At 57.6% G+C, this 26388-nt stretch overlaps 1 protein-coding gene across 4 annotated transcripts; it reads left to right on the top strand.

Annotated features, from left to right (window-relative positions):
- On the top strand, positions 1 to 24796 carry SH2B2 (SH2B adaptor protein 2). Of its 4 annotated transcripts, none has more exons than XM_068415826.1 (10): positions 1 to 73; positions 982 to 1107; positions 9764 to 10651; positions 13476 to 13577; positions 17542 to 17633; positions 19794 to 19888; positions 20570 to 20737; positions 20870 to 21063; positions 21777 to 21948; positions 22420 to 24796. In XM_068415826.1, exons 3-10 carry the CDS (start codon positions 9791 to 9793, stop codon positions 22731 to 22733), a joined length of 1998 nt encoding a protein of 665 aa, XP_068271927.1. In that variant the 5' UTR covers positions 1 to 73; positions 982 to 1107; positions 9764 to 9790; the 3' UTR covers positions 22734 to 24796. The 4 variants fall into 4 exon arrangements, with proteins under 4 accessions (XP_068271927.1, XP_068271922.1, XP_068271925.1 ...); XM_068415821.1 differs by having other exon boundaries at positions 20570 to 20752; XM_068415824.1 differs by lacking the exon at positions 1 to 73 and adding an exon at positions 301 to 383 and having other exon boundaries at positions 20570 to 20752.
- The last annotated feature ends 1592 nt before the right edge of the window (positions 24797 to 26388 follow it).

The following is a 26388-nucleotide window of genomic DNA, read 5'->3' as shown; positions in this document are numbered from 1 at the left end:
GGCGGCAGCGCTGGCCCGCCGGGAGCCGCCGGGCCGGGAGCCGCCGGGCCGGGAGCAGCGGGCAGCGGGCCGGGTGAGCGCATCCCCCGGGGCCGGGGGGCGGCTGCGCTGGGCGGCGGGGGAGGGGGGAGGTTCCTTGTTTTCCCAGTTATTCCCCCCGCCCCCGGTTCGGGAACGGAGCCCCCTGGGCCGGGGGAGGGTCCCCGCTTGTAGCGGCAGCGCGGAGCCCCCCCCCGCCCCGGGGAGGGTCGCCGCTGCGGCGGGGTGGAGCCGGGGAGGGGGGGCTGCCCCGGGCCGCCCCCTCACCGAGGCTCCGCACGGGCGGGCCGGGGGCTGCCGCCGCCTCCCCCCGCCCACCCCCGGCCGGTTCCTTCCCCCTCCCGGTGAGCATCGCCGCTGCCTCGGCCGGCCCCGGGCCCCGGCGGGGGGTGGCGCTGGGCCCCCCCGGGGCAGGCACCGCGCCGGGGGCAGGAGCCTTTGGGGAGGCGAAACTCGCTGGGTCCCGGCTCGGTGCGGAGCTCCCGGGGCGGGGGGGGGGATGCACCGGCGGGGGCACGGGCAGCGCGCGAGACCCCGCATGGACGCGCTTTTCGTGTTTTTTTAACGATTATTGTTTGCTCAGGCTCTGCGCGGGGGATGCGGGCTGCTTTGGGGGCTTTGCCTTCCCCCCCCCCGGCCAGCCGGGTCCCGCCGGGGCAGCCAGTGCCTCCAGTTCCCCCCGCGGGGCTCCGGGGACACTCGCGGGGCAGCTGCAGCTCCTGAGCCTCCCCCAGCTCTGCTGAGGCCGGGCTGCGGCGTGCGGAGGCCTTTGGGAAGCAGAGGGACTTTCTCCATTTCTGCTTATTTCTAGTTTCTGCTGAAGGGGCTGGTCAGGCCGAGTACAGCAGAGCTGTGGCTTAGGGGCAAATGTGCCTTAAGGAGATGCTCTGGGGACGATTGCGCTCACTCCAGGGCTTGACCATGTAAAACTTTGCCTTCCAGGCCCCTCTGAGTCGGTCCGGTCCCTCGTTCCACTGTAGAAATTCATCATTTGAAGTTATGCACTTGACCTGGAAGAGCCACGCTGCTGGCACCTCGGGGACCCTGTGAACTGGAACGGGAGAGGAGGTAAAACCGCTCTGTCCACCCAGCACCCTGCCCAAAACCCACGGGAGGCCCTGCCACCGCTGCTTTGGAGGACTGCTCAAACTTCCCCTCCGTTGTTTTTTTTGTTTTGGTTCGGTTTGTCGGGAGAGGGGTGGAGAAGGACCACGGTTGGAGTGCTGGCCGTTTGGGGCTGTGCTCCTAAATAGGGATCATGCTCCTAAACCACGCCGGCTCCCCTGAAACGCCCAGCCCTCCTACCCTGTGCCCTCGGCCGTCGCGTTTGCACACGCAGGTGGTTGCGCACTGCCAGGAGATGTGCTTAGATGGGATCGCGAGTGCCCTTGGGCCTCCCCTCTTGCTGTAACACTGCAGTGCAGCCCGGGCTGGCCATTGAATAACTTCTTTCTAGAAAAGCTGCATAATTCTCGCAGAGATGCTCCAGCCTGTTGCCATGCATTTGAGAAGGATGTGGGTTTGCCTGCCAGTGTCTGGTGTCTCTCCTAATGCCAGGTGACTGTTATTCCTCTGCCATGGAGTGGGACAAGCCAGTCCTGGGGGCTGCAGGACGGAGCCTCCCCTGTCCTGCTCTGGGTGAGGCTTTGGGGTTAAGATTGCTGCCTCCCTTGAGTGCAAGCCCCTTGGTTGGTTCCGGGGTGCCGTGGTTGCTTGACTGCAGGATTACCTCTTCTGGCTGCTCCTCTTGACCATCAGCTCTGTCCCCTCTTCTCCTGGCCTGGTGGGAGCACATCTTGTGCCCATTCATGGCAGGGTGGTCTTGTCCAGCCTCCTCTTGTCCTTCCTCCTTGGAGGTAAATCACCCATCTCCTCAAGATGAGGATGTTGCTGGCTAATGCCCTTCCTCTTCCTCCTCCTCTTCCCGAGGCAGGCAGAGAAACCCGATGGTGGTTGCACATCTGCTGCTCTTGCTGAATGAGGCTGTCTGGGATGCCCCAGGGCAGTGCTGCCTTCCGGGCTCTCCTTCAGCCCAAAGGCCGGCAGAGCCGCTCCTGGCAGCACTCCCCTCCTGGCACACCCCTGCGTCCGTGCCCTCGCTTGCCCTCGGCCCATTTCCTGGCCCGTGGATGCCAGTGAGGTGGTGGGATAAGGGTTGGAGACTTGTGCCTGGCTCAGTGCTCTGCTTCCTCGTGCGAGCGGAGGCTGGCAGAGGGAAATCGGGGACCGTGCCACTGCGGGGAGCACCTCGCCTGCTCTCCCACTCCCAGGAATTACAGGTTTGAATCCCAGCTGGCTCCATCGCAGCAGAGACGAGGAGGAGGAGTTATCCCTAAGGGAGAAGTTACATCCCAGACCTGATCTTTGTTAACGGGAACACCAGAAGGGCTTGGAGAATCTGCTTGCTGGGGGTGTGCCCACGCTGCCGGGTGCGGGGTCCGGGCTTGGGGCGAGACGCGGCTGGAGCCCTGTGCCCATCGATGCCTGCAGACGCTCGCCATGCATCGGAGTGGGGGGACTGGGAGAGGGACCCAGTGTGTGTCTGCTCCAGGGTCCCATTGGGAGGACAGGAGCAGGTTTGTGCCCTGCTGGGTCCTGGCGGCATTTGGCACGCAAGGCCCTGGGGCTGGCGAGGGGCTGCGATGGCACTGCAGCAGGGCGATGCCCTGGCCGGGACCCCCGGGAAGGAGGGCTGGAGGAGAAGTCAGACTCAGCCCGTAAATCCCTCGTGTGTGGTCACGGCCAACGTGCTGGGTCCGAAGCGCTGCCTGCCCAGGAGCTTCCCTGCACGGCGAAGGGAAAAGGAGATAGTGGAGGGTGAATCTCCAGCCAGCGATTGCAGCCATAACAGGGTGTTTTGGCATCATCTGCTTGAGGGGGGGTTTCAAAGCCCACTGGAATTTTTATGAGGTGTTTTGCTTAATACACCACTTAAGCAATTAGCAGCGATTGTAGCAGTCCTGGGTAAGGCGCTGGGTAGAATTGGATTTCCCGAGCTCAGATACCATTAGGCAGCAGTTTAACGCTGTTTGCAGGCGGGTATGAGGCAGTGATGTGTATGGGGAATTAGAGCTGCAGAGTAAAAAAACATAATAAGAAAATCTCATACAGACCCTGGTAAATTTATCCCATGTTTATTATGTGCCATAATTGGAAAAACAATCTTGGAGGGATCTCTGCCCTAACGAAGTGGGGTTCCCCAGGGGTGGGGCAGGGCAGAGGCTGTCCCGTACCCCATTGGGGTGGGCTTTGGGCATCCTGCACCACTGACCCACGCAGCTCGCTCCCCAAAAACACCCAAGGAGCCCCTTAATGGCACAGCGATCTACAGGGCAAGAGTAATCTCTTTAAAAGAGTTTGCACTTGTTTTGGGAACTGCAGTTGGGTTGATGTTGTGGGGCTTTTTCTTTAAATCCCCCAAGATTCAGGTACATCCAGGGGTGGTGGGTGAGCAGTTAAATCACCCGTTATCTGGCATGTCTGAGTCCAGGAAGGGTCTGCCCCGAGGTACCAGGCCAGTGGTTAATACATAACGTGTGTGCATGACACCGTGCACCCCGCTGCCGCGTGGCACCAGCAGCCATCCAGCCTGGAGGTGGATGTGCAAATAGTTTTACAAGGGTGGGAAGCCGAGAGGAGGAGGGTTTTGTTGTGGGCTGAGGGGCGGAAGGAAATCTAGGCTTAGCGAGGGAAATGTGAGATTGCTTGGTTGGGGACAGGGCTTCGGCCGCTCATCTCGGGAGGCTCTGCTATTGTGGTGGGTAAAAATAGACCTGGGACGGGTTACTTATCTGCGGGAAGCTCCCCGGCCAGAGACAGGCAGGTGAGGTGGCACCCGAGCGAGAGAGGAGGGACAACAACCTCTGAACTCCTTTATATTAAAAAAAAACTAGAGCTTTTGGTATTTTAAATTTTTTTTTATTTTTCAAGAAATAGCCAGCTTTTCTTCTGGGGCATCGAGAGGATGTCTTTGCTTTATTTCCAGACACAGTGCGCTGCATTCGTGACGCCCAGCTGTAGTGATGCTTTGCACAGCATCGCATCGCTGCACCCTGGGGACCCCCACCCCACGGGTGAGGTTGGCACCCCTCGGGTCCCATGCCGGGGTACCCAGGTCTTGTGGCTTGGGTGATGCTCCAGCCCCGTGCGTGGGCTGGCAGCGTGGCTCCCTGCAAGATGGATGGAGTTACTCAGGGAAGAGATTGTCTAAGATCCAGTGGATCTTGTCTAGCCCTTGTTGGGCAGCAGAAAAAGACCTGAGAAGCCTTTTCATTCTCCACAAATGTTTTCTAGGCTCCAGATGACAGGAGGACCCTGTAGTGCGTCTGGGCAGAGAGTCAAAGCATGCATTTAATGGGGGATTGGTTCAAGGAAGATGGTTTGACCATTACATTTGAGGCCAAAATGCTGTTCAATTAATATTTTAGTGGGATGGACAGTAAATGAGAGGAATGAAGATTGTTTCCATTTCTTTCCGATTCAGACAGCCGGTCTGATTTAAGGTCTGTAGCATATAAATAGCACATGGAGCAATGAAGAGTGCAGAGAGCAATCAGCTTCCACCCCGGGGCTGTGGTGGGGATGGTCAGTGGGTCCAGAGGGGTGTGTAACACGCATGGGCAGATAACTTTTGCTTTTTGGCTTATGGTTTTCTCTTCCTAAGCTCAGCCTCTGTGTCCGGTTAAAGCTCTGATGGGTCGTGAGGGCTGGGACCCTTCCCAGCTCCTCGAGGTGGCAAAGGAAGCCCCCGAGAGGAGGTTGCTTGGTGTTTGCGTGCTTCAAGTGTCTGCTGTGCAAGGGGGGATGTCAGCTCCGTGGCTGATGTTTCCCCCATCCCTTTGGGCTTGCACAGTAAGAGCAAAGATGACGTGCTTGATTCCCTTCCACCATCAGCTCTGAGCCCCGCGTGCTGCTCGCCCTGCCCCGCCGTCCCCATCCCGGTGTTCGCACTTTTCCCCCTCTGCCCGGGGCAGGCAGTGCCTGGGGGCCGTGCAGGCGGCACTGGGCTCCCTGAGAGCTGCCAGAGGGGCTGCTGCCTGCCAGCCCCTGCCTGCCTGCCAGGAGCGTCACCTCGCAGCCAGCTGCCGGGGGAGGCTGGGGACGTGTCGCCTTGCTCCCAGACCCGCTCGTGACTCGGGGATCTCCCCGGCCCAGCACGCTGAGGTCAGGCGCTTTTCTGGGGGAGCAGGTGCCTGGGTTTCCTCACGCCATTCCCGCAGGATTGCCAGCCAGGGCTTGGAGTGGCATCGACCTTGTTGGAAACCGAGCGGCTTGCTGGACCGGGGCAGCCGGGACCGAGCCGGGGACCTCCTTCCCCATGAGCCAGGGACCTCCTTGCCTGTGAGCTGGGGCTTTGCTGCACACTTTTCCTGCCTCTCCTGCTCGTCCCTGCTCCCAGCCAGGCACATGCTTGACCCCAGGAGCAATCCGGTGCAGGTAGGGATGGAGGGGTGCAGGCAGGGGTGGAGGGGTGCAGCCTTGCCCCTCTCAACCTCCATCAGACAGTGTTTTTTCCCATTGAATTTCAGATCGCTTTGGCCCTGCCTGGCTGCGCTGCACTGGGCAGAAGGGAAGCATCTCTTTATTAGGGTTGTTTCCTTAAATAAAGCCCTTGGAGCGAGTGCTGGACGGGCTGTTCTGGCTATCCCATGACCGGTGTTGCGCATTCGGGTTATTAACACCTCGTTAGATGTTGGTTCCTCCCCACGTCTCTGGTTCAGCAAATCCCGGTGGCTTTGTCGTTGCTCCCTGACTCCTGCTTCACCAGAGACTTGGGTTTTTTTCATGGTCTCTTGCCCTTCTGCTGACAGGATAAATTTCATTTCTTCTTGAGGTCAGTAGCTTACTTTAACTTTCAGATTTTTCCACTTGTGTGTGCTGACACACGTCCCCGGCGCAGGGATGCATCAGCACAGCTCATGGGGAGCGGTTGTCATAACATCGCTGCCAGCGGCTGGCTCTCGCCTGCGATTGCAACCTGGGTTTCCACTTGGCCGAGCCCCAGAAATCCTGGATGTTGGGTTGTTTTTTTTCCTTCCTTCCTTCCTTCTTAAACCTTGACTTGCTCTTCAGAGTGGCAGCGGCAGCGGGGCACAGCTCTGCCCTGGGAGGTGTTTGGGGGCTCGTGCAGGTGGGTTAGGGGTCCATCACCAGCCTGATGTCTTGGTTGCCGCTCTGTGGCTTCCCTTTGACAACAAACCTCCTCGTATTATACATAAATATGATATATTTATATATGTAAATACATATTTATATATATGTGTCTGTCCTCTCATGTAACCCAGGACAGGAGGGACGGGAGGCAGTGGCCCATGAGCCAGCTCTCGAGTCAGCAGGTAGCACCTCCAAAGGGATCTGTCTCCTTCGAAAGGTGCCTGGGAGCACGCTGCAGCCCTCGGTGAGCTGGGCTGGGAGCGGATGGCCTTTGCTTTCCAAAAAAGCAATCGCAGATTCACTGCTTATTTTCATCTTGAGCTTATTTTTGTCTTCGCTTCCACCGCTCTGCCCGGGGATGCTGTCTGTGGCATGATAAGTTATTTCGAGAAGTGGGGCAGTGCTGGTGGTATGGGGGGGAGCAGAGGCACCGAGATTAAAGGTAAATCAACAGAGATAACTGGGAGCCTCCTTCCTGCTGAAATGGGGTGAATGTGTACGTGCCAGGGTGGGTGCCGGGGCGGCGATGGCTCTGCAGCGCTGCGGGGGCTGCCCCAGGCATCCTGGCCGGGGGCTCACAGACCTGATCCGGGCAGGGGGGGCTGGAGATGCAGCGCAGGGTTAGTGATGCCCCCCCACCCCCGCTCAGACCTGCCAGATGTCTCTTCGAGGCTTCATTTTTATAAATTGGCCTTTTAAAGTCTGTCATCTCCGTGCAGATGAAAGGAAGATGCTGTGATGCCTCTGTGTGCGCGTCTCCGAGCCTGAGCCTGGCTGCGGTGCCTGGGTGGCGAGGCTTTTTGTTTGGGGCTTTGTCTTTTTTTCAAGTGCCTTTTATTTTTTTTCTTCTTTTTTTTCCCTTTATCTCTGAGTCCATTGCACCTTGACTTGCCAGCCCTCAGTTTCGGGCAGGCAGGCCCTGCCCTGTAGCACCGGTCCGTCCTGGAGAGATGGCTGGGGAGAAGCATTCTCCCCAAATCTTGGGGGGGACACACCAGCAAAGCCCTGGGGCTCAATGCCCGGGGCAGAGGCGAGCTGCTCCCTTCTGGCAGATGCAATTAAACCCATCACCATGGGGCTTTCTCTTCCCTCCCAACCTCTCTCTGTTCTTTTCCCTTTGCACCCTCTCCCTTGTTCTCGCCATGCCCACTTGGATCAGCAGGGAGTCATCTCCATTTTCTCCCCGAGCCCAAATACTCCTGTCCCGTTGCCTGGTGCTGGGGCAGCTCCCGGGAGCCGGGGCTGTGAATTTTAAAGCCGAAGGGCAGTAGCTGCTGCCGCAAGCCGAGCCTTTGAATTCTCAGCTCAGTGATGGGTGGGTAAGTGGGAATTGCATTTGCTGGGCAGGTAACAAACAGCTTTGCATTTTCTGCTGCTTTCCCACTGTCTCTTGGGGAAATTCAGACACTGCTCCTAAACTGCAGGGATGGGTTTCTCCTGGCTGGCGTGGATCCCTGCGAGCAGGACGTGCTGGGCTCTCGGGGAAAGCCCTGTGATGCCGGGGAGAGCCTCGCTGGGGATTTCTGCAGGGGCTGGAGCTCTGCCAGGGACCGGTGACGGCGCTGCGGGACGTGAGGGGCCAGCGCGGGTCCCCGATGGCCACGTGTGTGCCCTGTCCTTGCTGCCTCCCTGGCACGGCCACGGTGCCGAGCAGCATCCCCGTCTCGAAAGCAGGAAGATGCCACGGGTGTGGGGCAGAGACGCTGCTGAGGGGAAGCTGCGTGGTCCTTACAAGACAGCAGAGAAGCCAAGGTGCGCTGGCTCTGGCTTTCACGAGCAACTTGGGGTTTGCGAGCCACTTCCAGGGGCAGAGGTGCTGCCGGAGAGCTCTGATGTGCTGGTGGGTCAGGCAGTGTCTTATCTCCGTAGGGATGTGCTGGGGAAATGGCAACCGGCTCCTGGCCACTGCTGCTGCTCCATATCGCAGCCTTCGGGGCTTGGTCCTGCCTGGGTTTGGTGACCAACGTGGTTGGGGTCTGGAGGATGAGGAGTGGGTTAGCCCAATCCCCAGTGCCCACCCCAGTCCTGTGTCTTGTGCAGTTCATCCAAGCAGTAATTAATTATTGGCCACGTAGGCTGCTGGCGGGTTACTGCGCGTGATTTATTAGCAGGAGTAATCCCTCGCCAGCGAAAGAGCTGCTCTGTGAATGGAGAACGGCAAAATCCAGGGGAGCTGTCCTGTCCTTCCCGAAGTCTGGTGTCGCAGGCATGGTCCCGGCATGGTCCCGGGCAGTCATGTCCCGGGCAGGAGGCACTGCAGGAGGCAGGGTCTGGCTCACGGCAGCCACAGGCACCCTGGGCTCTGTGTCGGAGCCAGCTGAGGTGGGTTAGCCAAACCGCTGCCCTTGGGGAGAAGGAGGGGTGTCGGGACACACGGACCGTGCGTCTGGGGACACTGAGCGGTGCCCCAGCTGCGCACTGGGCAAGGCTCGCTGGCAGGCACGGGCAGGCTCGGCACTGGGAGGTGACTTTTGAGATGCGGTCGCTGCTGGGGTCTCCCTGGGGAGGTGGTTCAAGCTGCCCAGAGCTGGGTAGAGGTTTGGGAAGTGCAGCGTAAGCACAAAGCTGGAGATGCACACGTGCCCCTGCGAGTCCTGTGGCTGCTGGGAGAGGGACCAGTGTGGAGATGGGACAAAGTGGTGCTTCTCCTGTGGGCGTGCGGGTCTGGTCTTCAGCTCCCTTCAACTTCTGGTGGGCTCCTGGGTCTCGCTCCTTTCTTTTTTCCCCCCTGTACCCTACCTACTTGTTGGCCTCTGCCGAGGACCTGTCCCAGGGTTATCCATTGGTATGGATATGGTTATCCATTGGTCATGGTGCTCAGCGGGGAGGGCAAGGGGCAGGGGCTGAGCTCCCGTGCAGCTCCATCAGCTTGGCTCGGTCTGACAGAGATGTGGCCAGACAGGGAGGGCTCTGCCATGGGGAGGACATGAGAGCAGCACCTGCCCCAGCTGAGATGTCACCCAGGCGAGGAGGGTCTGGGCTGTAAAGCATGGGAACGAGCAGCTCTGGCAGAGCGTGTCGGGCTTCTCTTTGCCAACCAAAGCAGCAAGGTCCATGGCTCTTCAAAAAAAAACCCAACCAAAATTGATGTGGCAAAGGATCAGGGCAGAAATATGGATGGAGAAGGAGAAGGACCAGCTGCTGGATGCTGGAAGGACCCGCTGCTGCCCTGTGCAGCTGTGTGGGTGCCGCTGGGATGCCCGGTGCTCCCTCACCCTATGGGAGAGCTGCCGCTGTGCCCAGGCAGAACACACAGAAAAAATAAATCCCAGAGGCAAATCCCCCTGGGCTCCTCCGGTCAGGGACTCCTTAGGAGTTTTATGAGAAATCAATAATGCTTTTGCATGGTCATAATCGTAAAATAAGTACAATTTATGGCTGCTGCCAGGGCCAAGATTTTTTTCTGCCATACAAGGTGGAGGGGGAACGGCACAAAAACACTTTCCCACGTTGTTTCCCTTTGCACTGGGACTGCAAACCTGCTCCGACATTGTGGGGGGGGCACGGCCACGCAGGGTGGGCTGCCCACGTCCTCCGTGCCCGCGCTCACGCTGTCCCCTTGCCCCCGCAGCCCGCCGGCAGGTGGAATGGGGCAGCCATGAACGGCGATGCCCTGTGCCAGGAGCCCTCCTCCCCGCTCCCCGACTGGAGGGAGTTCTGCGAGCTGCACGCCCAGGCGGCCGCCGTCGACTTCGCCCAGAAGTTCTGCCAGTTCCTGAAGGAGAACCCCCACTACGACACCCCCGGGGCAGAGACCTCCTTCTCCCATCATTTTGCTGCCAACTTCTTGGACATCTTCAGCCTGGAGGTCAGCCGGGTGTTCGTGTCTGACTCCCCCACCAAGTACAACATCGTGCCCTTCGTGGGGCTGCAGAACTGCCACGTCCCTTACGGGCGCGAGGTCGCCCCAAGGAAGGAGGAGACGTCCACCGAGTCCCTGGACAGCATGGACACCCCGTTGGGCGCCGGACGGTACCTGAGCCCGGCGCAGCAGGCGCAGGTGCGCAAGGTGTCCTCCTACGGCCAGTCCCGCAGCTCGGAGGACGTCTCCATCCACGCTGCCGCCAAGCCCAAGTTCAAGAAAGGCTTCTCCTTGAGGAACATGAGCTTGTGTGTGGTAGATGGCATGAAGGAGATGTGGCATCGCAAGTCCTCTCCGGAGCCAGGCGCTGAGGCTGCCCCGGGTGGCCGGAGAGCCGAGAGGGAGCCATGGCCGGCCGGGGGCAAGGAGCCCAGCGACCCACGGGAGAAATGGACCCACAAGCTGCGCCTGTCCAAGGTGCCCTCCTCCAAGGTGGAGCTGGTGGACATCCAGAGGGAGGGGACGCTGCGCTACATGGTGGCCGACGACACGAACTGTGTGGGGAGCTCACAGTGGCAGAAGTGCCGTCTCCTGCTCCGGAAAGCGGTGAAAGTGGAAGGAGAGAGGTTCCTCCTTGAGTTTTACGTCCCTCCGAAGGTAAGTCCAGCTTTTTTTCCGCTGTTGTTTTTCTGAGCAATTCAAGCAGCAGTTGGGCTTTGCTTGAGGTTTTTCTTCTTTCCACTGCTGAGCTGGGATGAAATCCAGCTCTGGTCCGGAGTGGGATTTGGTGCTGGGTGGCTGAGATGCGAACGGAGGGGACAGAGTGGTTGAAACCCATCCAACCTGCTGTCATTCACCGGGGCATAGCCCCCTCCTTCCCCACAGCCCTCGGGAGAGATGCTGAAGCCTCTGCCTGGTCCTTTGGCCCCCAGATATCATCAGTCTTGGTGGAAAAGCTCATTCCCCCATCAAGATGGGGGGTGTCCAGGCTATCCAGAGGGTTTTTTTCTCTTCTCAATGTGTTGCAGAGACATGTCAGGCTGGTGGCTCACGCAGCAGCAGTACAGCTGGGATCGCTGCCTGGGCTTTGTGCTTTAGATCTCAGAGGGTCACTAGTCCACTTTCTGAAATCAGTTTTTTTTTCCTTTTAAAAATAACAATTGATTTGGAATAACTTTGCATCTGCAAGGCCACCTCCAGTGCAGCTTTTTGATGCTGGGGACAGAAGATGCCGGTGTTGCCCTCCGGGGCTGGAGCACCACTCCCACAGATGGGTTTTGCAGATCTCCTCCCAGACAGCCCCAGCTACTTCCCCTCCTGGGCAGAGGAACACTGATTATTATTACTACCCACAGTATCACTTTTCCTTGCATGCATCTTTTCTTCTTCTGTAATTTCAATGAAAGCTTCAAAATCAGGAGCCGTTTTCGTTGCAGCATGTCCTCGACGCATCCTCCCTCCCCTTCTTGCACGCATCCCCCCTGCACACAATGCAGGGAAACGTTGTCCCCGTTTTCCTGGGGGAAGGGCTGCGTGGTGGAGCCCTTTGCTCAAGAAATGTGGATGATGAGCCCTTCGGTCCCCTCCTGGCCGCGGGACCCTGGGCTGGGGGAAGGGATGCCTCGTGCTGCCGAACCCTCGCCCGTGCTAACGCCGTGGTTGCGCCTCGTCCGTGCTGTGTGTTCTCCTCTCTGAGGAGCACAGGGCAAATAATAAGCCGTTCCCTGGGGCTTTACTAGCTGTATGTGCTGGTAATGAAATCTCAGGTTATTTAAATAGCTAGGGAAGAAAAAAAAATCTCATTTCCTTCACCTTCTCCAGGACTTTTCTGCTTGCGTTTCAGTCCCTGGTAGCGAAGCTGGGCCAACACGAGCCATCGTGCTGGGCACGCACCCGGGGCTGCGGCTCTCGGTGTGCTCTGAACCCCCCAGTAACCCTCGGTTTGGTAGAGGGATGGATTTGCACATTATACGTGGGGACAGCAGGATAGTTCATATTTTTAAACAGCATTTTCTATTTTTTCTGAGGCCAAAATGAACCTTGGCACTGTCGGTGCTAGTCCATGCCTCTCGCCTAGCCCTCACATCTCTCCTCGGGTTAAAATGGAACAGCCGCTGCTCTTGAAACATTTAAGGGAGTGCTCATAGAGGTTTTTTTTTTCTGTATCTTGATTTGCCTCTAAAAATCAATTTTGAAACGATTTTATGGCAACTTTTATGAGCGTTGTCTGCCCTCCTGTTATAGTCACACCCTGCTTTGGTTTACATCTTTCTCCCCTCATCCCATCTTGCTTTCCATCTGCCAAATGATTCAGCTGGAAAAGAGGCACCAGCCTGGCACAGCTGGAGGGAAACGGCCTTTTGCTTCAGCACCCCACAGGTTTGGTTTTGCGTAGGCCCTGCAAAAACTGTGGTCACATCTTTAAACCTGTAAAGGGAAGAGCCCTCCTGGAGAAGATCCTTCTCTGGCTCACCAATAAATTAACACCGTATTTTCTTTCAGCTGCCTCCTCCTTTCTGACCTTCTCCTGCGCAAACACCGAGAGGGAACAATTCCCCGGGGCAGGGCTGAGCCCCGCACAGCCCGAGATGCGCGTCAAGGTTTTTCAACAGGAAAAAGCAGTTCCTGTTCTGTCTTGGATTTATTAATATTTTTCCCCCAAAAAATGGGAACTGAACCCATTGTTGGTAACCTGCAGCCCGGCGTCCATCACTGGCCTCATCCCACCCTGTGCACCCAAGGCACCAGGCGCAGGTTTCAGTGACTAAATCGCATCTCTGCTCCCTGCAGCCCCGATGCTCTGGATCCCGGAGGGGACCAGCCCCGGGGAGCAGCTCTGTGGGCTCCTCTGAGGGGGATTTGTTATAATTAAAACAAATATCTGGGGAATTTGTTGCTGAGCAGAGACTTCAAGTGGGAGGCACCGGGTCCTGCCCCCTCATCGAGGCTCCAGCGGGTGCCAAGGGCCCCGGGGGAAATTAATTTTTCTTTATTTTAACGTAATTAAAATTCCATGTGTGCTAAGGCTGCTGCGTTGTAGCTTCTCAGTTGAACTGCTGCTCCTGTGCTGGATAAACGGGGCATCTTCCTGGGCTGCTTTCTGCATAGGAACCGTCCCCCATCAGACAGCGCATCTCCATCAGGAGAGGGTTTATAAAGGGGAGGAATCGGTGGTCGTGGCAGAGCTGGGGAGCAAGGAAGAGGTTTGGCAGTTAAATGCACTACCCTCCCTATCTTCCACTGGGCCTCCTCTTGGTTTAATTAAAAGAGCTTGGAGTTATCAGGCACATGAGGGAAATCAATGCTTTTTTTTCCCCCACCCCCTCTATAATAACCGTGCAGGCTGAGCTGCGCTCTCGCCTCTCAGAGAGCCCTGCTGCGTCGTCCCCCGGGAGAACTGGATTCAATTGAGTGACTTTTTTTTTTTATTATTTATCGATTTCTTTTAATAATTTCTTTTTTTTTTTTCCTCTTTTCCCAGGCTTCCAAACCCAAGGTGAGCATCCCGCTGTCGGCCATCATCGAGGTCCGCACCACCATGCCGCTGGAGATGCCTGACAAAGACAACACCTTCGTCCTAAAGGTGAGAGCAGGGCGGCAGCGGTGCGTATCCCGACGGAGACCCCATCTGTGCCCGCATCCAGCCCCCGCCGCGGGGATGCTCAGTCCCTAAGGGGATCGTAGCCTTGTTTTTTGGAGCAGAGATGTCAACAGCACTAATGCTCCCCATGGGATCCCTGCCTTCCCTCCCCGGGTTGTGCTCCCCCCCAAAATGATGCAACCTCCACCTGATGCCCAGGTATTTTGGGATCAGGCTGTTTGCCTGGCTTTCACCATGGGGTTTTGCTTCTCCATGTCACCAGGCGATGGGTTAAATTAGTGTCCAGAGATAACCTCCAAGGGGAAACACTCTTTGGTGCAGCTACCTGTGGTTTTGTGGCTGTCGCTGCCCCAGATGGGTGGCACGTGGTGGCTGTTTCATTGACACAGGGCGATGGGAATGTCTGTGTAGGGTCACCAAGGCCCTGGGGATCAACCACCCCACACGAGCTTGGGGGCACGAGCAGAGAGTCAGTCTCTCTCTCCAGAAAGAGTTTTCCGTATCATGCAATTAATTATTGCTTAATGCTCCCTCCTGCTCTGCCGAAAGGCAGCAGCCTGTCATGGCAGATCAGGGCTGGATGTCACAGGGTCCCAGCTCGGGGCGTGATGAGCCACCGTGGTGACGGACATGTCAGGGAGATGGTGTTTCTCTCCAGCTAACGAGGCTGTGCCTCCCCGCTCGTGCTAATGGACTCGTGCTCCCCATCAGAGCTGTTGGACGTGCCCAGGAGGTAGCACGTGTACGTGGGGGAACACCAGTGTTTTGAGGATTTCTGTGTCCTACCTCTGCTAAGACAACGCCTCTCTCCCTGATGCTTCTTCCTAAAAGCGTGTGGCAAAAGCCGAGTGAAGAGGCCAGGCTTCCCAGATGAATGAACCTGCTTAAAAGCTTAGAAAACTGTGAAAGTGAAGGAGGGAAAAAATTGAGCCTGGCTTTGTGAAAGCCCCCGCGCCTGGTAGCCCGCCTGGCCCCAGCACACGTTCCCATGGGGAAATCGCTCTCCACCAAACCCGGCTCCTTGTAAAGGTCCCACACCTTCTCCTGGCAGCCTCCTCCAGGGCATCCTCCCTGCCCCAAGGGCTTCTTGTTGTTCAACCTCAGCCTCTGCTGCGGTCGGTGTCCACCATGGACATGGAGGCTAATTCAGCTGTTGTCTTCTCTGCCTCAAAGACCAACCTCATGCATCTTCTCCTCTCCAGACTGACCAGCCCAAGGTCCTCCTTGCAGGCTCTGGAGAGAGAATGCCCCAAAGTGTACACGGTGCCATGGCCAGGAGCGGATGGGAAGGAGTGCTTCTCCTTCGGTTGCTTCTCCTTTCTTCTTCCTCTTTATCCAGCCCAAGTTGATCCAGTTGCTTTCTTTGTACCCTGATGACAGCGTTGACTCACACGCAGCTTGTGGGCTAGTGTAACCCCTCAATGCTTTTTGCAGAACTGCTCCGGAGTCACGGTTCCCCAGCCCAGACACCCACATAGTTGGTGCGAGCCCAGAGCTCACCCGTGTCCTTGAGCTGGAGGCTGGTTTCAGCTTTTTCTTCCACTGAGCATTTCTCAGCTTCAACAAGTTCATTTGAATTCTTGCCTCATCCTCCAACGCACTGCAATGTGGTGTCACCTGTGAATTGATCAGGCATCCTCGCTTTGCTTTTGTCTTAATCGTGGCTGAAGAGCTGCATGCATGGGGAGAGTCTTTGATGTGAAGGAGCTTCTGAGCATATCCCTCAGCTCTGACCATCATCAACAACCTGTTAACCATCAATAACTGCTCTTGGAATATGGCTCATCAGCTACTTGTGGTCATGTTTTCTAGATCCTTTTAAGTCTCGTCTTAACCGTGTCTTGCTACCCCACGTGCTGGAGTGTCACGTCAGCGTCCCAAGTGTGGCCAACGCCAAGGATGTGGCACTGCTTCTCCCTGTCCCTGGGGCTGTCACGAGCGAGCGCAGATGGGTTTGACAGGCTTTGGTCGTGGCAGATCCCTGCTGGGGGCATTCAGCTCCGGGGTGCTCCCTGCGTGCCTGTGGAGGGGTGCCTTCTCTGGCTGCTGGAGGAGGGCTCTGGGGTTGCCCTTTTCCCATCTTCTGGAGCCAACGTGCTCTCTCCACTCCCACCGCTAACAGCCCTGCGACTGCTTCAGCCATTTCTTTAATTAACCCGGGGAATGCTCCAAACCCCGCCTGACTTTCCAGGTCCCCTCAGCCCTGCTCCTGCCCCGGTCTGGCCAGGGCACTTACCCTGCCGGGGGGTTAATTGATTGCCATCGATCCTTTGGGTGACCCGAGGCAGCGAGCGCAGCATCATGCCCATCTGCTCGCCTCTCCCCTCCTGCCGCCCCAGCCAGCCTTTGCCCTCCCTCCCGGCTGTCAGCACAGGATGCTTGTCCCTATTCCCAACATCCTTTATTACTTGTAGCTCGTTTTCTGCCACAGCCCTTCTCGCTGGGACATCTTCCTGCTGCTCTTTTGCCTCCCCGCTTTGCTGGCTGGACTCACGGAAGGGGTGAAGCACCCCTTGATGTTGGGGTACGGATTAGAGGGCTAAGGAAGGGAGCTGGGTGCCGTGGTTTCCCCGCTGTCTTCCCATGTTACGGGGCTGATGTCGAGCCCGATCTCAACCTTTGCCCACAACGTGCCACACTCTGGCAGGTTACCACGGGTGGAAAAGCCCCTGCTTTGTTTGGGGAGACCACGCTGGAACAGTTTCTGCCAAACTGCCTAAAAATTAGCAGACAGCATGTCCCCGCCACCCGTCAGACACCAAGGGTGTGCATTTTTTTCCATTGCACCAGCAGGCACTTGCAAAACACCCGAGCCCTGCACGTGCTTCGCTGGCTGTCGTGCTCTGCGTGAGAGAGCAGCCACATTTCCCACGCCAGCATCAGGCATTGCCCTCAGAAAGCCAGAGAGGCTCCTTTGCTCTGGTTAAACAAAACGAGGGGACATCTTTGCTGCTCCCCTCACCTCTGCTCGGGGCAGGATGGCCCGTGCATGGCCCCGGGCTGCGGCAGGGCAGCCGGCTACTGCTCGGCCCCAGCCCAGGTGCTGGGCACTGCTCCCTGCTTATTTTCAGGGCAGTGATTCAGTTTTTTGTGATTAATTTAAGTTGCTAGAGGTTGTCTCAGGTGGCAATGCGATACCCTCCCGGAGTCGGGGCTGCCTCGCTGGCTTGGGAACACGATGTGTAAGGGGTCTGGGAGGGATGCGGGGAAACCTGCCAGAGGCACGCAGCATCGCGTGGGGTGGCTTCGGAGTCCCTCTGCCCTGTTGCTGACGTGGGGCTTTTGTGGCTCCTCCCTGGCCCCAGAAAGGCCCGGCTCCTTTGGGCTTGCAATTTTGGAGGCTCTTTTGCATCCTGATTTTTATTTTAATTTTTTTCCCGTTAAAGTACATGTCTCTCCCACCCTGTAGCAATCAGAAATCAGAAGCCTCATGGACCAGCAGGCAGAAAAGATAACAGAGGAGAGGTTTTAAACTCCTGGGTTTAGAGGTCTGGCAGGATTTTGGGGCAGTGAGAGGGCAGCATGGCTTCTGCTCTACATGTGCAGAGCTAGTTTTTGGGGGACACTGAGGCATCACAGAAGCGAAGGATGCTGTTTGTGCTGGTGCCACGCACTCACAATGCTGCCGGCCATATGTGGTTTTGCCACACAAGCTGTAAAAACCTTGTGATACATTTGCTGATAATGGTGGGGTGGGGGTTTTCCTCCAAGCCCCAGCGTTGGTCAGGGGTTGCCCTCAGACACACCAAAACATCTCTGTGGGTCACCCCTCGGCATCCCTTTGCTGGGATGGGAGGGGGCACTTATCCCCCCCTGTTCAACCCAGGTGCTATTTAATAGCAGCAGGTGAACGCAGGGGTCTGGCTGGGTTATGGGGTGTGCTTTGCCCCGGGGGGGGGTAGTGGGACCCTGGCCGCAGCCTGACGCTGTCCTGTATTGATTGCAGGTGGAGAACGGGGCTGAGTACATCCTGGAGACCATCGACTCCCTGCAGAAGCACTCCTGGGTGGCGGATATCCAGGACTGCATCGACCCCGGGTAAGGCTTACCAGGGGAAGGTGCTGTGCCAGTGCTGGGCTCACCACCGAGCACGGGGTACTACCCCTGATGCAATTTTTTCTACTCGGGTTATTACAGAAAGTCCCTGACTCACGACAGCAGAAGTGTGGAGGCAAAGCTGGCAGGCTGTGTGTCGCAGGTGCAGCCTTGCAGAGGGCTGGCCTCTGGCTCACCCTTCCCTGCTCCGCATCCCCTCGGCCCGGCAGAGGCAGGTGACCTGGGAACGCAGCCCTTGGCATGGGGAGCTCCTAACACCCACCTCTGAAGCTCTTATACTATATTTGAGCTACTTTCTCTGCTTTTTTCGAGTCCAGCATCCATGGTATATTTAAGGTTCTGCTGGCGAAATCAATTTATTTGTGTTTCTATCCCCATGGTATTAACGCGGTAACTGGAGTCTAAGAACAGACTGGACATGGCACTTAGTGCCATGGTCTAGTTGACATGGTGGTGTCAGGGCAATTGTTGGACTCGATGAGCTCAGAGGGCTCTTCCAACCTGATTGATTCTGTGAGTCACAACAACTCTGTCAAAACTTCTCATCTGCTTTTCCATCGGCTGGTGCATTGGGTTAGCTGTAGGGAGGTTGGTGTGCCCGGCACTGCTGCCTTTCAGCCCCGGTCCTGGGGAGGCAGGATCAGCTGGGAAAACCCCAGCACTGCCCTTCTTGGCACAGTTTTGGGAAAACAAGGTGCACAGGCTTGCAGAGGTGAAAACCTCGAGCAAACCTGGAACAGGGGCTTGGAAAGGCTCCAGCTGCCTCTGGGCTGCCTTTGCCCCCTCCTGCCGAAGCGACGTGGTTCAGGGGCTGCAGGGTTGGTCACGGCGGAGGCTGCGTCTCACAGGGACGATGCACTAGTGGACCCCAGATCTGTGCTCCTTCAGCTCCTTTTGCTGCTTTTTAAAACATATAATTCAAGAAGCGACGCTGAGGCCAGGCTGCTGATGGAGGCTGGGAAACACAGCCCTTTTTTTCCCCCAGTGTGTTTCAGTGCTGGTTTTCCAGCCGGAGCAGAGCACCGTGGCCGTGCTCACCTCGAGCTGCCGCAGCAGCCGCCGCCGGCAGCCTTCCAGCCTTTTATGTTTGCTTAGCACCCAGCGCCGTCCCGCTTTGGCCTCCAGACGTGACTGTAAAGCAAATAATAATGAACTCCAGAGCAAATAATAATGAGCTGTTTAATACACCGACACACACACGCACGCTTGGTGCCAAGAATGAATTTTCAATCCGCTCCTGATGCTTCTGCCAAGGGCTGCGTGCCGGAGCCGCCGCGCGAGCGCCCGTCCATGGCTTTGCTGCGAAGCGCTGTTGGTTTTGGTTTCCTTCCTCCCTTTTTCTTTTAACCGGCTGCAGCTGAATGACTCCCAATGGCTGATTCACTTACCGGCCACTAAATAATTCAGCAGCTCCCTCGTGAGCCGTCGGGGCCAACGCAGCCGCTTCCTCGCTGCCTGCGCCCACGTGGCCGCCGTTAAGCAAGAGCAGCCGAGTGCCACGGGCAGCGCCGGGTTCTTGCCGGCGGCCGGGCTAAAAATAGGCTGTGGAGCAAGCGGGCTTGCCTAAGAAGGGTGCTGAAGTGCACGGGCAGGGCTTGGGCAGCAGGGATGCTCCCACGGGGCTGCACCGCTGCGGCCCCCCCCGCTATCTTGCTCTGGGCCTCCCAGCTTGGGTATTTTTTGGTGTCTTTTGAGGACGTGATTCCTGTGGGTTGGTAATTCCCCCGGCGGAGGGTGAAAGCGAAAGCACTCGGGTGGAAGGTGGTGGTGGGTGTGTGCGTCTGTCTGCGTACGTCTTGCAAAGCAAAGCGCTGGAAGTCACGGTAACAGATTTCCATCCAGACCAACAAGGTTGCAGCAATACCCTGCAGCTAGGAGCAGCCGGTGTGACCCAGGCAGGGAGGGCTTTAAGGGCTTCATCCCCCCACGCTGGTTTCTCACCCGCAAAAAGCCACGTTGTTCTGCCAGCTGCTCTGCCCCGCGATGCTGCAGGTGCTTCTGTCCCTCCGGGAGGAAGCCAGGAGCATCGGGATGCACTCCTAGCTCACAGATGGAATCTTTCTGGTCGAGTCCCCATCACGTGCCTGTGAGTGGAGGTGCCACATGTGTCGTGTGACCACCTGCTCTGTGCTCTCCCCCCAGGGACAGTGGGGACGACATCGAGCTGGCGTCCTGCGCGCAGGGAGCCTGTCTGCAGGGCAGGGTGTCCTCCTGCAGCTGCGAGTTCCTGGCTGATGGTAAGGACCCACGTCTGGGAAAATCACCCGCCGGGGAGGGTGGGCATCTCTGGGTGCCAGCTCTGGTTTGGGGGGGCCAGACCCTGGCAGCGATAAAGTGAAGAAGCTGGAAGCAGGTGTCTGTGGGGATGGATCTTCCTCTGTCCATGGCCTTCCTCTTCCTTGTGCTTCCTCCCACCCCAGGGAGGTGCCCCCCCTTGATGAAGCCATCAGCATTGTTCCCATACATCCTGACACATGCAGAAAATCGAGCCCCTGTCTGCAGGCACTGGGGTCTGCGGGTCCCAGCAAGCAGCTTCTGCATGCACAGCCCCATCTTGTTTCCATGCCTGACCAAGATGAATCCGGGGGAAGGAAACCCAGTGCGGGCTGAAAGGGAGTCCCCCGAGCTGGTGGAGTCACCATGTCTGGATGTGTTTAAGACTGGACATGGCACTTAGTGCCATGGTCTAGTTGACAGGGTGGTGTCAGGGCAATGGTTGGACTCGATGATCCCAGAGGGCTCTTCCAACCTGATTGATTCTGTGATTCTGTGAGCTGCAGCCAGAGCCGTAACCCCGCCCTGAGATGGCTCTGAGAGCCAGGGGTGCGCCAATGTGGTTGCCTTCAGAGCACCACAGCCCCCAGCCTTACCCAGTGATGCCAAGCAGTGAGCCCATCCCTCCACAAATTCCCTTCCAGATGTGCCCAGGCCACCGGACAGATGTGCCCTGCCCGGCGCTCACACCACTGCCACAGCCACCACCGTCCCCGTGCCCCACGGCCGGGGCAGGGACTCCCTGGGAGAGCTCCTCACCCACGTCCCGCTGGAGAGCTTTCTGCAGACGCTGGAGTCCTCCCCTGCCACGGGTGGGCATCTCGCAGGTACCGGGATGCAGGATGCATCCCTCTTGGGGGGGAGCACGGAGGGAGAGGAGGAGGAAGGGGTGGGAGAGGGGGATGTCCGGGTGCTCCCTAAAACCCTGCTGTCCCTGCGGCCAGGGGAGGACAGCGAGGTGGAGGCAGAGATCAACCTCTCCGACTTCCCCTGGTTCCACGGGACTCTCTCGCGGATCAAGGCGGCTCAGCTGGTGCTCTTCGGGGGCGCCCGCAGCCACGGCTTGTTCGTCATCCGGCAGAGCGAAACACGGCCAGGGGAGTACGTGCTGACCTTCAACTTCCAGGGGAAAGCGAAGGTGGGTGACCTTGCTTCTCCCTGAACACTAGTGCTAGCCCTCCCGGGGCTCTGCGAGCAAGCAAGTGCCATGCAGTGAGCCCAGACACAGGAGCTGCACCCTCAGGACTGCCCGCCCTCGTCCCCCAAGAGCCCTCTGCACCCTGCCCAGCCCCATCAGCACTTTTCCAGCTGGATCAGTGCCTGATAAATACCCGGCAGGAGCCCAGCGTAGCCTGGCGTGTCATCCCCCGCCCTCTTCTTGTCCCCTCCAGGTCCCAAAGTACACGGATGCACTATAAAATACTGACCCAAGTGTAGTATTCTGCTGGGTCCCTTTTCTACCAGAGGGCACACGCTGTGGAGGGGTTGAGATGTAACTGCCCGATCTTGTCACTGGTCTTGCAAGAAGTAGCGCAGGTGGGCTGTGGGCTTCCCAGGCTGTTTGTGTCACCAGGATCAGACCCGCAGCCCTCCCGGCTGCCCCCAGCCACCCTTCTGTAGGGTGTTCATCACCAGGAGGGGCCAAACTTCTCCCGGGGCTGCAGCGAGTGGGGCTTTGCAGGAAACACCCTGCAGCAGGAGACCCTCCCAGCCAGGCAGAGGAAAAATAAGTCCTCTGATATGAGCAAACCTCCCTTGGCTGATGGAGGTGGCTCCTGCTGCTGCTTGCAAGGGTGAATGTCAGCCTTGCAATGCCCAGCTCACCTGCTGGCCCCCCCCCCGCCCCTGCAGCACCTCCGCCTGTCGCTGAACGAGAGCGGGCAGTGCCACGTGCAGCACCTCTGGTTCCAGACCATCTTTGACATGCTGCGCCACTTCCACACGCACCCCATCCCTCTCGAGTCAGGCGGCGCAGCTGACATCACCCTCCGCAGCTACGTCGTGGCCCAGAGCCCGCTGCCAGGTAGGTGCCGGGGCCACCGCTGCGTGTGTAGGGTGGGATCAGTGGTTGTGCTGGGATCTCGCGTGGACCCAAAAGGGGCTGATCCCTGGGCTTCCCCCACTGAGCCCCTCTCTCCAGCTGTGCCTGTGTCGCTGTGCGTGGCTCTGGAGATGCCCCAAGGTGGGCGTTCTCCCACTGAAGGTGGGCAGGGAGGACCACGCAGCAGCGCGGTGGTGTCAGGGTGACCCGTGTGTCCTTGGCTGTGGGTGTCAGTCCCCTGGCTTGGGCAGGAGAAGAGCAGAGGTGTCTGCGGGGTTTGGAGCATCCTGCTATGCTGGGAGAGGGTGGGGAAGGAGGCTTGGGGAAGGATGGGGGCAAGGATGGAGGGGGGTGAGCAAGGGAGAGGGTGGGCATGGGAAGGTGCCAGTGGCAGGGGAGGGGGCCAAGCCCCCAGGCAGCATTGGAGGTGTCAAGCTCCTGTCTCCCTTGCAGACGCCGGCCCCCCACCAGCCCTCGTGTCACAGCCTCCGGGCTGCCGGGTCGACCTGCAGCCTCCACACTACTTCTGCAGCACAGCACCCGCCGTCCCGCCGTCCCCGCTGCCCACTGACGGGGTGGCCGTGGCTGCCACTGTCACCGTCCCCACACCCTACCACCGCCTGGAGGGTGCCCTGGGCCCCCGGAGCCGCAGCGACAGTGCCGAGCGCCGGCCGGAGCCCCCCACCGCCAGCGCTGAGGACTACCACGAGGCTGACGGTGCCCGGAGCCGGACCCGGGCAGTGGAAAACCAATACTCCTTCTACTGAGCCCCCATGCCCGGGGGCTGGATGACAGGGGGATGCGGGGCACCTGTGCCCCTCACTGCTGCACCAGCCTCGCCACCTCCTCCTGCCACCACCAGCAACCCAGCCGGGATGTCCTTCTCGTTCCCTGCTACTTTTGGGAGGCTGAAAGCGTCAGTGCCATTTTGGAGCTTGCAGCCCCTTCCCTTTCCCTCCGGACCAAGAGCTCTCCTGGGGCTGAGCCAGGCTCCCTGCATCTCCTCCCTGGGGATGCCCATCCTGGGATGGCAGCACAAAGCTGTGACAGGCTCCTTCCTCCAGCCAAAGCACCTGGGCACGTCCCCTTTGGGGTGAGAGCCCAGCGTGGCCAACGTCACCCCGCAGACCAGCTGCCGAGGGGCTCTGGCGTTTCGGGATGACCGTGGAAATGGCAGATCCACATGCGGAGACTTTTCTTGCACACGTGGCCCCGTGCGCCTGAGAGGGCACCACTGCAGAGGCGTGAGGGTTTATCCAGGCTGGCTTTCAGGCTCCCTCTGGGACATGTGTTTCCCACCCTCTGCCAGGAGAAGGTTTTTTTCCAAAGCTTAAAGCATCGCATTCAAGGAAGGTTTTTCCTGCTGTCCTGCCATTTCTGTTCCTTTGTCCTTTCTCTCCTTGCTGTACCTACAGAGAGTCCCTGGATAACCCCTTCCTTCCTCCCTCTCTTCCTTGCTTTTTCAAAACCTAAGCTCTCCGCAAAGGGCATCAACTCATCCTTCTACCTTCTCTCTACCACTGCTAGGCAATATTTTCCACTGCTCAAGGCAAACCTTGGAAAATATGACAGCGCCGTCGCTTTGCATTGGCTTTTAGTGGTTCGGGATGTCTCGAGGTGGTCAGACAGAGGCCAGGGGCTGTGTCCAGAGGTGAGGGGCCACCTGCAGCCACGTGCATCTGTAGCAGAAGGAGCTCGCCCCGACAGAAGTGAGCCCTGGAAGAGAGCATAGAGCAGAAACCCGCTGTGGCCAGGCATGGACTGTGTTGTCGATGCTTTTCCTACAGGTCACTGAAGCCCTTAGGCTGGTTTTACAGGCCAGGCTGCTTGCTGGGACTATGTGCCTCATGTGGGGTGGGAGACCCTCCGAAAGGGCAGCTTTCCTTGCAGACAGCCACCATAGTAGCACGTCCTTCTTGGTTTGCCTTGTACAGCTTGTCATCCCTATTGCCAGGACTCCTGGCTCCTCTTGTGGTGGCCAGGCCTGGGTGACAGTGCTAGCAGGACTTGAGCTAGGTGGCTTTGAAGTGTCTGGGTGGGTCTCCAAGCAGAGCAGACCCCACCATACCCAGCTAGAAGTTACCACTTAGTGCAAAGAGAGGTACAAGCCAAGCCACCCCTTGAATTTGCCTGGAGATTTGTTCTGGTGGGTGGTTTTGGGTTGGGTCAGATTATTTTTTTTTTTTTAGGTGCCTTCTTTCCTGAGCTAGCAAAGTGTGTCCCCAGCTCTGGAATCACTTGTCTCTCCCCCTTCAAGAGGGCAGGGAAGGTGTCTCCCAGGCTCCTTGCCTCCTCCTGCGATGCAGGAGCTGCCTTGCTGGCTGATGGGTGCATGAGCTGAGAGCTGAGCGCTCTCATTCCTCCAGCAAATGTCACCTTCTCCCCATGCATGTGGCCTTTCAGAGGGCAGCGGGAGCTGCTGGCTCTGGTGGGGGTATTTCACCTTCCTCAGCACAGCTAAAACCCAGCCCAGAGGAGCCTGTGCAGCAGGGAGAAGCCAGATGCTCTTGGTTGGTGGGCTTAACATGGACCTGCTTCCTTCACACACAGAGTGAATGAGGGGGGACCCCTGGATGTGGCACAGACATTGTCACTCTTGTTCTTCATGGAGGTCCCAATGGGCCAGGTGTTGGCTGATTTTTCACCTTCTGTGTCATGGGATAGGAAAAGGAGGGGGGAGCAATGATCTGCAAGCAAAAATGTTAATTTGTAAATAGGGAAGAGTCTGGAAGAGTTTACTCTTCTGTAGAATAAATTAATTTTATTTAAAAGAAAGGGGGGGACTTATTAAACAAATGGAGAACTCGAGTTCCAGTTTTAAAATAAAAAAAGTTCATGAACTTGGGGCTTTGCTGAATTTGCTACATAAAAAAAAGGAAAAAAGAGAGAGAGGAAAGATGCTGTCATGTTGCATGTGTGTAGACCTCCTTGCTATCGAGGCAGCTGGGGCTGAGCTCAGACCCCCTCTGCCTGACAGAGCTGCGCTAGTAGTGCAGCAGGGATGGAGGAGAGGGGTATTTTTCACACTGTGGAGCAGAGGGAGGTGAAGGACGCGTCCAGGCTGCGCAGGGCAGGGTTTCCTCTCCTCCCAGTCTGTTACTTTCTTTGTCTGGTTTGTCACTGGTGCAATTCAGAACACCTCCACCCCTGCAGCAGCACAGATACTGGTGAATTAGCAGCCCTGGGGAGTGGAGATGGACCTCCCTTGCCAAAGGCCCGTGCCAGCATCTCCTAGCAGATGGGTTCCCCGTAGCATGTCATTCTCCCTCCTGTGCCTTTGTCTCTCCGGGGAGGCAGTGCCTCACACTCTGCTGTCATCTTTCTAGCATGCTCTCTTCTGCTGAGGATCCCCTGGGAAAACTGGAACGTTGTCCCAGACTGTACTGAAACAGCTAAGCAGTGTGACAGACACGGCTTCCAGACACAGCTAACACATGGCTTTTGGGGGAGGTGGAGGGAGCTGCTCAGCTCTGTAACGAGGCCACGGTTTTGTCATGATCCATTCACAAAAACAGTCCCTCCCCAAAAGTCTCCAGAGCCTGTTAACTGGTCCTGGAGAGCTCATCCATCAGGAGCTGGGCAGCTGGGGAGGTGACAGCCCCTCCAAATGGACGACTCCTTCGTTGCCCGCAAGGCAGGGAATGAGGGCTGTGTCTGCGGGCCAGCTGCTCCTCCTGCCTCACTGTAAGCCATTCACACCTCAGCGTATTAGCAAATTGACTAATTATGGCATTAGTCTTGGCTTTCCTTTCACAGGGTTCCTGGGAGGGCAGGGGCAGGCCGCAACAGCCCTCTGCATCAAACACAGAGATCTAGTAGTGAAACGAGGGGAAAGCAGCCTCAGCGTGTGGGCTGGGCTGGATTGCGTGCCAGTGATGCCCTCTGCCCAGGGACGGAGCAGGACTAGTCTGCAGGGATGCTGGCACTGAGCTACACCCGGCAGACACTATGAAGAGGGCAAAAATGTGAAGGGATTTCAGCAGCGCAGCCTCCCATGTTTCACGCGGGTGTCTGAGCTGTCCACGGCTGCTCCTGCCCGCCTGACACACAGGGTCTTTCTCAGCGAAGGCTCACAGTGCTTCCAGAAGGATCCCTTTGGTAAGATAACTCCTCAGAATGCCATTGCTCTGCAACACAAACGAGCTGCTTTGATAGGATCAGGGAGCTGAATTCTGTTGTTTGGTTTGCGCTGAACTATGAAAACACTTCCCTGTTCTAATGCAAATCCCCTGTCCCCAGTAAGCCCAATTCTGCCCAGACGCCAGCCCAGCACTCTGATTTCATGGGCTTTGTAATTTTTAATGGCATGATGAAATAGTTCCTATTTTTGTACAACCCAAGTAATAGTCTTGTCCCCTCTCCCCAGACAGATATATTTTAAAAGTAATACGTGCATAATACATCAAGAGTCTGCACCAGCTC

This window comes from Nyctibius grandis, chromosome 18, assembly GCF_013368605.1.
Source record: "Nyctibius grandis isolate bNycGra1 chromosome 18, bNycGra1.pri, whole genome shotgun sequence".
NCBI lineage: Eukaryota > Metazoa > Chordata > Aves > Nyctibiiformes > Nyctibiidae > Nyctibius > Nyctibius grandis.
Note: the sequence above shows the minus strand (reverse complement) of the source record. Positions and strands in the feature narration are given on the sequence as shown.